At 43.4% G+C, this 11,711-nt stretch overlaps 1 protein-coding gene across 1 annotated transcript; it reads left to right on the top strand.

The window, feature by feature from the left end:
• Positions 1-6,248: 6,248 nt before the first annotated feature.
• Positions 6,249-10,061, top strand: LOC148037744 (PHD finger protein PERSISTENT TAPETAL CELL 1-like). The gene is made up of 3 exons (XM_087677348.1): positions 6,249-6,715; positions 7,204-7,549; positions 7,696-10,061. Exons 1-3 carry the CDS (start codon positions 6,388-6,390, stop codon positions 9,608-9,610), a joined length of 2,589 nt encoding a protein of 862 aa, XP_087533474.1. The 5' UTR covers positions 6,249-6,387; the 3' UTR covers positions 9,611-10,061.
• Positions 10,062-11,711: the final 1,650 nt, after the last annotated feature.

Consider the following 11,711-nt stretch of genomic DNA (forward strand, 5'->3'; position numbering starts at 1 on the left):
GGAATTCTTGGGGGATATAGTCCAAAGGTGATGAGGGGTTTAGAATCTGTCATATCTAACTTTTATATGCGACATCTAATTTGATTGTTTCAATGTACTGTACAAAATATATAGTGCAGCTGGTCGCGTGGACGGCATTTTCGCGTGGAGCGTATTGACAAAATGCGCTCCACAATGGACTGTGATGTCATGGCAAGGTTCACACAAGAGAGCCGACGACGAGCAACAGATCCAAACACGGTTTTGGATGAGACGGAGTATTTTGGAAACTTGCAAAGTACTATTACGGTGGATTACCGTAGCTTCTCCATGATACTATTCGATGTGCAGTGGTTCAAAGTGGTACTTGGAGGAGCTGGAGCAATAGTTCGATGAGGTCCATCTGGATTTCTTGAAATAGATTCCGAAAAAAAGGATAGATTTGCGCGACACCTTTGTGTTGCCGGTCCATTGTGAACAGGTGCATGGAGTCATTTGTTTACTAATTGTATTACGACATGGTTTATGTCACAATGGTTTGAACTCTCTTGTACGTGTTTGTGAACATGTAATCTTCTATCCAAACCCTTGACAACTTCGATGGTGGTATGTTATACCTTCAACTCCCCAAAGTGCAAGAGTATATGATCAAAGCGATGTTTCGAGCATAGGTGAAGATAATATGCAAATAGAGGGGTCGATATTGCAAGGGGTGGAGGCTGTCGAAAGCTTGGAGCTAGCATCGGCTAACAATGATGGAAATACAAGAGTCCAAGAATTCTTTGAGAATGAGCTGGACTCATTCTTTTGTGGTGACATGTCTATCGACCTTCTAGTGTATGCAGAGTTGTGTCAGGAGATTAACATGGGACCATAGGATACTTCATACTTGGAGCATCCACTTACTCAATTCGTTGACCAATCGCTTATAAGGATACATAAGATATGCATTTTAAGTTAGACTTTTTAAAAATGATTTATATTACTGTGCTTTGTATGATTTAAATTAATTATTCTAACATCATTTTTTATCTGTGCAGGTGACATTTTCAGGATAAGTCGAGGGATGAGCGATGAGGAGTTACAGGACATCTTCACACGCATGTCTTCAGACCAGATCGCCAGATTCAGAGAGATGGCAGACCAGGAGCTGTCTCGTTCTTCGTTAGGGCGCTCTGCTAGATCTGTTTCAGCGCGATCGGATGCTTCGGCTTCGAGCAGACGATCTCGACGCTCACAACTTAGGCCAGAGGGAGGGAGTGCATCGAGATCAGGGGGATGCTGCAAAGATACAGAGGCAGTGAGCCCGCGGTCGACACAGATATAGGTGCAACTCCTTGCTCTTGTGCCTCAAGTGGATACTATGGAGACACAGACGCGGTGTCTCCGTCTCGTCGTTCAGCTGGAGCTGCGTCACCTCCAGGATTTGTCACACCTGTGGGGACGTCTACTCCAGTTACTCCGGCTTTTGCGCAGTCATCAGCAGTCAGGTGGCACCCCTTTGGGTGCTACTCTGAGAGAGATTACCCCCGTCGGTACACCGGATGCAGAGGGGTCTCCTGGATATGCCTAGGAGCGTGGACGCAGATGGGAGAGGACTCATCTTAGGCATACTCATAGGGGTTATGGATATCTGGTCGATAGTAGGTCAAGAGCCATCATCATGAATGATGAGGAGAGGAGGATAATGGCTCGCATGAGAGAGTTGTGCCAACAAGTTTTTCGACACAACGTCTTGGATCATTGGAAGAACATACCGGAGGGGAGCAAGGACTACATAGTAGCATCCTTGCACGAGGAGTTTCTGGTGCCAGTCGTAGTAGATAGATTCTCTACAGGCTGGATGATGGATTGCATGCGTGTATACATGTCACATAGACGATCCGATGCACGCAAGGCAATCAAGAGTAGGGCTGCAAAGCCCGAGTAGTTAGATGCAGACGACTGACGTCGACTGAGGGAGGAGGCTACAGATTCTCCAGGATGTTGGAGTCAGTAGCGCGAGGTGGCGAGGGCACGACTCGAGGTCGAAGTGGTCCATCATCTTGGGAGTGGCGGCCACAGGACATATTTGGAGGACTTTGTAAGTTTTTCTTTTGTTTTGCTTGTTTATTTTTTTGAAATATTCTTTGTACTGACAATCGTGTTTCTAACAATTAGCATTTTGTTTTCTTTGCAGCACTCCGTTACAAATCGCGATCCGACTAGCCTTGAGACTCAATATGCAGAGAAGCACTGTCTCAATGCATTAATCGATCGATTGTATAGACGTGGTGGCCCTTTAAGTCACTCATCTTTCTTGTCCGTAGTTACCATGAGATATTTGAATGCATTATTGTATGGTGGACTGATGTGTTGTTTCTTTTTCTGCAAAGTCCGTTCGATGCTCCTTTGCGACGGGACGAGTTTTCGGGGGACGACGATGCGTAGCTCGCCCTTGGATCCCTGGAGCTCACACACCTTTATTTTTGAGTCGCCTGATCTATGTAGACATGTTCTATGTATTAGTGATATCTTGTCATGATTGTACCAATCGCTTTTTATCCGATCATGTATTTATTTCATGTATCAGTTTTATGATTTCTGTATACATTGTTTTTGTTTGCAAACGCATTGTACACAGTAGTGTAGAAACTATTTTGTATGGCTCTTATAAAGTACACAGTGCTATATGTGGCAGGGCAGCTTGCACAAATTTTTTTTTCATGTTACTGTCGCTATTAGCGTCGCAAATTTTACTGCTCGCGTCGCTATTGGCGTTGATATACACGTCGCAAACCGTCGCTATCAGCGTCGGTATTGGCATGTATAGCGACGCCAATAGTGACGCCAATACCGACGTTTCTATGGCGTCATTAATAACGACGCTTTTTGCGACGATGGGGGAAAATTTTATTGTTTGTATTTTCGTCGCTTTAAACATCAGTATAAGGCCTATATCTTGTAGTGCTCTTACATTGAACAGCTCACAATTATACAAGTTGAAGTAAACACCTTTAGTCTCTACTTTGAAAGATATGGAAGCAATGCAACTTGCTCATGAGTTAGGATATCACAAGCATTTCATAAATGGTAGTGCACCTAAACGTTTTATACAAAATCTACAAAAGTTGTATTTTTTCAATATACATGATGTAACAAGGCAATGACTCTATATGGACTAATTTTGACTTTCATAATAAATATATCCCTTATATTGAGGGCTTTTGCATGGCTATGAAATATATGCTTATTAGAAATTTAAAGTATTTTATGTAGGTACCTTGGTGTTTCTAAATGTCACCCATATCAATGACAGAATCTAATTAATGTTTTCTATTCTTTCAATAGCATTAGTTAATTGTGTTGAAATTTCTTATAAAGTGGTTTAAGTCCAATTTTGTACATTGTGACCATCCATTATACAAACATCCTCAACAAATGTCTCACGCGATCCGTCTCTTACATTGAACAGCTCACAATTATCCAAGTTGAAGCAAACATCTTTAGTCTCTACTTTGAAAGATATGAAAGCAATGCAACTTGCTCATGAGTTAGGATATCACAAACATTTCATAAATGGTAGTGCAACTAAATGTTTTATACAAAATTTACAAAAGTTGTATTATCCCAATATACATGACGTAATAAAGCAGTGACTCTATATGGACTAATTTTGACTTTCATAATAAATATATCCCTTACATTAAGGGCTTTTGCATGGCTATGAATTATATACTTGTTACAAATTTAAAGTGTTTTATGTAATTACCTTGATGTTTTTAAACACCACCAATATCAATGAGAGAATCTACTTAATGTTTTTAATTCTTTCAATAGCATTAGTGAATTGTGTTGAAATTTCTTATAAAGTAGTTTAAGTCTAATTTTGTACTTTATGTCTTAGCTAACAAATAAGTCTTAATTAGTAATAAAATTTGTGTCTATTAAAAAAAACAAAAACCATTGGTTAATGGTTAAATATTTGGTCTTAGAAAAATCATATCATAGGTTATCCAAACTTATTACTTTATGGTATTAGATCAAGTTATTAAACCACACCTAGTTAGTGGTGACTCTTTTAAGGTCCTAGTTTATGAAACTTATACATGTCACTTTAAATGATGTTATATCTAAAAGAAGAAACTCATATTATAATATCTATAAATCCATAACATTATAAAGTTTGGCCATGATAACATATCTTCATGTAATGTTTAAGGCTCTTGTATTCTAAATTCTCTGTGCACTCCTTCAAACCTTTGTATTCTTACATTAAACTTAGAAATTTCCTATGTATATCCTAGCTAAGCCTCCTTGATGTTTCCACCACCATACAACATCGCATTTTGTTAGTATGCTAGAAAAGATAGAGGTGAAATCCAAATCTCCTAATAGCCACATAGCTTACACTTCATCACTTAAGCTCTCAAGATGTGTGATCTCATATTTGCAACATACAAAATGCCCTTTGAAGACAAACATAAACATAGTGCTCTCTTTCATTTTCAAAAGTAAGACATTCATTAAAAGTGGGACTTGGGAAGTTCCCAAAATCTCTAATATGGTGTTGCTTAGTTTTTAGACTTAGGCTAACATTAATCTTAGGCTAGGTGTAAGCATAAGCTAGGGTTTGTTGGTTTCACGATTGTAGCTTAAAATGGAGCTGCAATGCAAAAACTAACATGTCTCTATTTTTACCAAGACATGGCACCTATATTTGTATCTATATTTCATATGTGAGGTGCATATAAATGTGGGCTTCTAGGCATGCAAATTGTTCCATAGATGGAAATGGCCATATACTTTGTTAAAGTTCAAAAACATGTATGTCTAGGTGCATAACGCCTCTTTTCCATGTGGTGGGAGAGAACCAAGGACAATTGACTTGGTTTTAAATACCGTACACCTTCATAAACCCTATGTAACTATCAACGTTGTTGTGTTGGAGTTTACTTTCATCCATGTCTTTTGCAATTATCTACTTTTAGTTTTAACATTTCACTTTCAAATGTTTTCTTTCGAGTCAAATGTTTTCTTTCGAGAAATGACTCCATTTTTTAAATCTTTAGATTTGAGAGATAAGCATACATTGACAACAATTCCAAACAAGAGGAGCAATATTGACCTAGTACCATCTGCTCCACTAAGGGAAAGTTGTTGCTAAGAGCTGAGCTGCACCAAGGTGAACATTGCTAAGAGGAGTATACTAAAAGCTTTGATAAATTACGATTGCACTACTAGAGCACTTAGAGGAGTATAATAAAAGCTACAAATGTGAAGAAAGTCATTGACCTTAGATGCCTCTCTGCAAATTGCAAATGATTGCAAGACCGCTGTGTGGACAAACAACTATGAACAACAAAAACTGTGCTAATATTATGGTGAAACCACCCTTTTTGCAAGGGTTTATGGGGATAGTGGCAGAGGGGTAACAAAACGCCACTCCGTCTTCTCTTTGAAAACCCCACTCCCTCTTCTCTTTGTGACTGTGACAATAGGTTTATGGGTGCTAGGGGTTTATCTTACCCCCCCCCCCCCCCGCTCCTGAAGAGGCAAGTGTGACTTGGCTCTAAAACCTTTGGTAATGGGAGGGCCCACATGTCCACATGGGTAAGATTTGGGGCTCTAGTGTACAATGGAGTGGAGAGTGGTGGGCACATGGATGATGGGGGGGGAGGGGGGGGGGTATGTAAGAGGTTCTCACACTTGTTGGAAGTTGTTATGTGCAGGCAAACTTGTGTGTGTGTGCGTGTGTTTCGAAGGATATGAGTCATGATGATTGGAAGGACCCTTTGCTTAGGAGGCGAGATGATAACGAACGGGAATGATGACTTTTTGCATACCCGTTTTAGGGGAGAGGGTCCGTTTTTGCTCTGTTTGAAAAACGACGGGGGGGGCGGGGGGTGGCACGCACGCGCGCACGTGGGGAGGAGGGCGGAGGTTGCCGCAAAGGCAAAGTAAAAACATTTCGTAAGATAATTGGATAGAAAATAATTGTTTTTTTAAAAAAATCGAAGGGTTGCCCGGAAAGGGAAGGTAAATTTGGAAAATAGGAAGAAGGAAAATATTTTTGATCGAGGGGAGAAAAGGAAATAATAGAATTTTTTTAATAAACGAAGTCCGGTGAAAGGCAGTAGTTGCGGCGTCTTCTCATCATTGCGAGAGATGCAAAAGGAGACACACACACACTCTCTCTCTCTCTCTCTCTCTCTCAACACTACCTACACACGAGCGCACACCTCATATACACACTCGCGACTGTGATCCGTTTCTTCCCAGCACACACCCTTCCCTCTCTCTCTCTCTCTCTCTCTCGCTCCTTCTGCATGCCTTACCTCGCCATCTCCTGCTGCAAAACCCTCGCAAGCCGCTACCTCCCTGATCACCTCCCCAGCCTCCATCCCACTCCACCCCCATCCCTGCACCATGTTCAAGTCCTCCCCCGACCAGAACCTCTCCTCCGTCACCTCTTGCAGCCATAGCCGCAAACGCCGCCGCAGCGAGCGCACCTTCAGCCTCCGCACCTTCGCCGACCCCGGCTGCCCCTGTGACTTCGATGGCCCCTTCCGCGACAACATCCGCACCTTCCTCCGATTCACCACCGAGCGCGAGCTCTGCGACGTCGAGGGCCGCCCCGCCTGGAGCGTCTGCCTGCAGCAGGAAGACCTCCACACTGCCTACCTCACTCTCTACATCATCGAGGAGGACATCCAGACCTCGCCTCACCCGCATTGCGACCATTGCCGCTGCATCGGTAAACAACCGTTAGCATCCTACTAAGTCCTTCCGGATCGAAGGCTGTGCTGTGGAAACCCTAACTTGTGGTTATTCTCAACTGCTGTGAGAACCCTAATTTGTGATCGTCGTGTTCTTTGAAAACCCTAATTTCTGATTCCCCTAGCTTGTGGCTATCATTTGCTGTCAAAACCTAACTGGTGATTCTCCTGTGCTCCGAAAAACCTTAGTTTCTGATTCTAGTTTTGCTGAAAATCCTAACGTGTGATTCCTCGGAAACCCTAACTCATTATCCTTCTCCAGCTGCACTGCATCTCCTTGCAATCCTTTTATCTTGCTTTTGAAGAGATTTTGTTGCGCTATATAATCTCATCTTCCCTCACGATTCTTCGACTGCTTGCACGATAGGATCAATGCTCGAAACATGTTGCCTCTGCCGTAACGGTAAAGGTGATCGTCAATCAAAACTCTTAAGCTCACTTGCGCTGTTGTCTTCTCTGTGAGCAGGATGGAGTCACCACTTGGTATCAAACCGACGTTACCATTTCATCATACCAGCTCCCGAGATAGGAGATCGGCCGCTCGGGGTGACCTCCCGAGCTGCTAGCGGCAAGGTGTGCCCTAACTGCCACGATCCCGTAGCACCGTCTGCCTACAGCTGCTCCACATGCAACGAGGATGCAGTGCAAGGCAGCATCTTGGATCTTCACACGCACCTCCTCCATGGCATGCTCCACTGCAACGGCTTTGGGCATCTTCTTTGCGTGAACGGCAGGGAAAAGGGGTCGCGATACGCATCAGGAAGAGAAATTGTGGATCTTTGGGATCGCATATGCTCCATGCTTCGAGCTAGGTCTCTCACTCCCTCCCTTACTCTCTCTCTCTCTCTCTCTCTCTCTCTCTGTGTCTATGTGTCTGTCTGCTGCATGATCCGAGCATGGCTACCGAGATACAAATCATGCAGGTGTAAACCATTCTCTTCTCTTCCACATATTGCAGGAAGGTCAGTGTTGAGGACTTGGCAAAGAAGCGATCCCTTGAGCTCAGACTCCTGCATTGCGTAGCTTACGGTGAATCCTGGTTCGGGCGATGGGGCTACAAATTTGGCCATGGAAGCTTCGGCATCACGCAGCAAATGTATGCGAAAGCCATCGAAGCACTCCGAGGCATGCCGTTGAACGTGATGCTACAGCATTTCGAAGGTGTAGACCAAGAAGTGATCGCCACCACGTCCATGTACCAGCGCATTAGCGGGCAATCCCTGCAAACGGTGGGAGACCTAGTCCGTTTCATGCTGGAGCTCAAGGCTCGACTCCCTTTGCATGCAACAGCTAGCAAGTGCTTCCCAAAGATCACTAATTTGAGCAAATCAGATCATCACCACCACGACCGGAAGGGAAACGGCATCAATGGGGGGGCTGCAAACGCAACAACCCCTAGCACTAGCACTACTAGTAGTACTAACGAAATGCCCTGCAGGTGGTCGGTAAAGAGGCTGGAATTAGCGACGCAGGTGATCGTGGAAGCCCTGAAGAACTGCGAGAAGAAATGGATGCCGAGACAGGATGTGCGGGATGCCGCTAGGGTTTACATCGGCGACACGGGGTTGCTGGATTTTGTCCTGAAATCCCTCGGCAACAAGGTGGTGGGAAACCACGTAGTCCGCAGAGCTGTCAATCCTATCACCAAGGTCCTGGAGTACAGCCTGGAGGATCTGAACGTGTCATGCGGCGGCGGGGTCAGTGCTGGATCACAATTCGGCAGTATAGTGTCGTGTGCTCCTCTATCATCATCGGACTCTGGGCCCTGCAGGGGATCATCAGGGCTAGACATGATAATGAGTAGCAGTGGCCTGTGCGACGTCGGCCGTGCAGATGTTCTGCGGGACATAGTGTACCTGTACAAGCACGTTCTGGAGAGTTACAAGCCAGCCAGGAAGGCCATGAAGAGCGTGCTAGCGGCCATCCCGACGGCGTCCAGGATCATCCTGGACACGAAACAGCTGATCAAAGACTACCGAGGGGAAGTGACCCGCAAGTGTGCCAACATGACGGAGTGGGGGATGGATGACGACGAGATGCTGCGGGTGATGTGCACGGTGTGCATCAAAGAGGACACTCAGCTGCAGGAAGAAGCTGCAGGCCAGCTGTTTGATGATGTCTTGGACGTGCTGCTGATGCAGCAGCAACAGCAACAGAGCACTGCAGCAGGAAGCATTAGCACAGGATTGAGCAGTGATATGCAGAATAATATGATGATGATGATGATGCCAGCCGGAGCTGGTCAGCTTCAAATGTCGATGAGCAGCTGCAGCATGAGCAGCAGCGGGAGCACGAGGTCATCATCATCAGGGAGCGGGAGCAGCAGCAGCAGCAGCAGCAGAAGCACCAGGCCGAGACCGCCCCCGGAGCTGGTAGTGCTGCCACCGCATGCGACAGTGGGAGAGCTAAAGCGAGAAGCGGAGAGGGCATTCAGGGACACGTACTACATAATGCGGGCGTTCAAACTGGAGTCGATCCCCTCGCTCGAAGGGGTGGACGATGACGATCTGCTGTTCGGGAACATTGAGTCCGGGTCCAATGTGGAGGTGCACGGGGTACTACTGCTGGTGCAGACGACGAGCAGTTATGGCAATGGAAATGTGGGTGGTCATGCTAATGCTAATGGTGATCATGGGGAGGAGTACAGTACTGTTAGTGTAAATCCGGCGCTGAGGTACGAGGGCGGGAGCGACAGCTGGGTGGTGGACTGCCCCTGCGGGACGAAGGACGACGATGGCGAGCGCATGATCGCGTGCGATGTTTGCGAGGTGTGGCAGCACACGCGGTGCGGCAACATCGCCGACTCCGACGCCATCCCCCAGCGCTTCCTCTGCAGCCGCTGCTCCCTCGGCCTCTTCAAAGCCATGCTCTAATATTGTTCTGCAACACCCTCTAATCATCGCCCATGCGACACCCTCTGATCATCCCCCGTCATAATACATAGCCCAGCCTGCCGCGTCTGTATGTCTCCGTCTCCCTCTCCCCCTTGTATAATATGTACTTTATACGTCCCTCCTCATCTCATGACCACCCGCTCCATCGTGCTGCTAGGATCTGCTCCCATGTCATTCCTCTCTGTTTAGATGCAGTCAAAGGCCATTCCTTGTGCCGTGAGGATATGGGTACTTCTTGTACTTGCCTATTCTTTCAAGTTTGGCATTGTTGTTGTCGCAATATCTTTTCTCCTAAGAAGGCATGCATGAGGACCAGTACATGCAGTGTTTAGTGACATATTAGGTTTTCATGGCTTCTTACAACGTAGGGTAAAAGATGCAACGATTGTGTAGTGTAGACAATGCCAAACAATCACTAAGGAAAAAAACAATTGGCTCTAAGTGCTATCATAGCTTATCACATTGCTATATAGCATTGAGGATATCCTATTAGTAGACTTAAACCTAGAAAAGTCTTAAGCTTGTAAAGAAGATGAGTGAAATACTGTAAAAATTTTGAAGTGTATGTCAAATTGCTTTATTTGCCACGTCAATACGTTTTTCAATAACATTTTTTTCAATATTAGTATCTAGAAGTGAAACTAAAGCACATCATCATAAGATGACCACTATTCTATATCTCAACCAAAACATTCCTCCATTCCATTTGCCCTCATATCTTTAGTCTACCTAAAGCATTTAATGTTTTAATGCTTCTGAGTATAGCAGGACTATGATCGCAGAGAACAAACATAATCAAAGCGATATAGCCCACATCAAATGAAGCTATTTTCGCTGCCTCTCTTTGCAGCTTGGACAGGCCAACCAAGAGCCAAGATTTTGATCATAAAACATAAGGCAAACCATTGACTTTGCTTAAATAAGTTTTTTAACCTGGTAATGATTAAAGCTTTGATTGCTCGATTTTAACAAGCTCAAAGAATTGATTCAACATTATTTTCATCCTCATTTTCAGTAGTCTAACAAGGTCAAAGAATTGATTAAGCAGGATTTTCATTCATGCTTAAAAATTGGGCATGCAACAAATGCTTTTGTCTCATTACTAATATTTGAATCATGATAATTTGATTATTTGTGAAACATTAGTTGCCTTTTCCTTCTACTAGTTGTATACAGAAAGTTGTTAATGAAAAAATGTGTAGTCATATGTACCAACATTAGATTTACACCATGTTTGTAGAACTCCATCTTCTCTCTTTAGCCTTTCAAATGCGAGTTGACTCGATCAAATTTCTATCCACCCAACTCTCATATCATAATTTAAATGAGCAAAAGCACTACCAAATAAATACACATTAGTAAGTCCATTGACCACAAATCGTACCTGTAGATGAGTCACTCCTAATTAAAATTTCCAAATTTATAAAAATTACTCAAGGTCATCTTGAAATTGTGTAGGATCTAGGTATGAATCATGATAATAATATACATAAATGCTTTTCATCAAATATTTTTGCACAAGACATAAACACTTACAAAACTAATTACAAATCCCTCGATATACTTATCCATGATTGATCCAAAGACATCTTATACATGTTTAAGTTAAAAAGTTATAGCATCATTGAATCTTAATGCTTGGCCATGGTGCATAATCTTGGGATGTATCAAACTATAAATCAATACCATGTGTTGAGAGTATGGAAAAACAAATTAAGAGGGAGGAGAAGGCAAATCGCTATGAATCATCTAAAATTTTATTATTCATATATTTAATGTATACATATGTAATATTGTTGGCTCTTGGGTACCCCTTCCATCATAGGGATGATTCAAATTAATACCTTTCAACTCTCCTAAATGCACATTGTCTACATAAGTGTAAGTTTATGACATTGTTTCCTTTTTCCTCTTAAACAAAAACACAAGGGATTCCATAATAGTGAAGTGCATACAAGTCAAATGCGATAGAATCAAAAATAATTTACAAGATTCAACAACATATATAAATGGATATATATAATTTTAACAATGTGATTTTGTTAGAAGTAGTCAACTCATTGGTTCTTGACTCACTCAA

The sequence above is a fragment of the Lygodium microphyllum genome, chromosome 4, assembly GCF_053477565.2.
Source record: "Lygodium microphyllum isolate KBCC chromosome 4, Lygodium_microphyllum_v1.1.10, whole genome shotgun sequence".
Classification (NCBI taxonomy): Eukaryota; Viridiplantae; Streptophyta; class Polypodiopsida; order Schizaeales; family Lygodiaceae; genus Lygodium; species Lygodium microphyllum.

Bases quoted from the DNA above. Each gene is read 5' to 3' on its own strand.
- LOC148037744 (XM_087677348.1), top strand. From the start codon at position 6,388: ATGTTCAAGTCCTCCCCCGACCAGAACCTCTCCTCCGTCACCTCTTGC. The intron at 6,716-7,203 runs GTAAACAACCGT...CTCTGTGAGCAG, and splicing joins CGACCATTGCCGCTGCATCG to GATGGAGTCACCACTTGGTA. The intron at 7,550-7,695 runs GTCTCTCACTCC...CACATATTGCAG, and splicing joins TGCTCCATGCTTCGAGCTAG to GAAGGTCAGTGTTGAGGACT.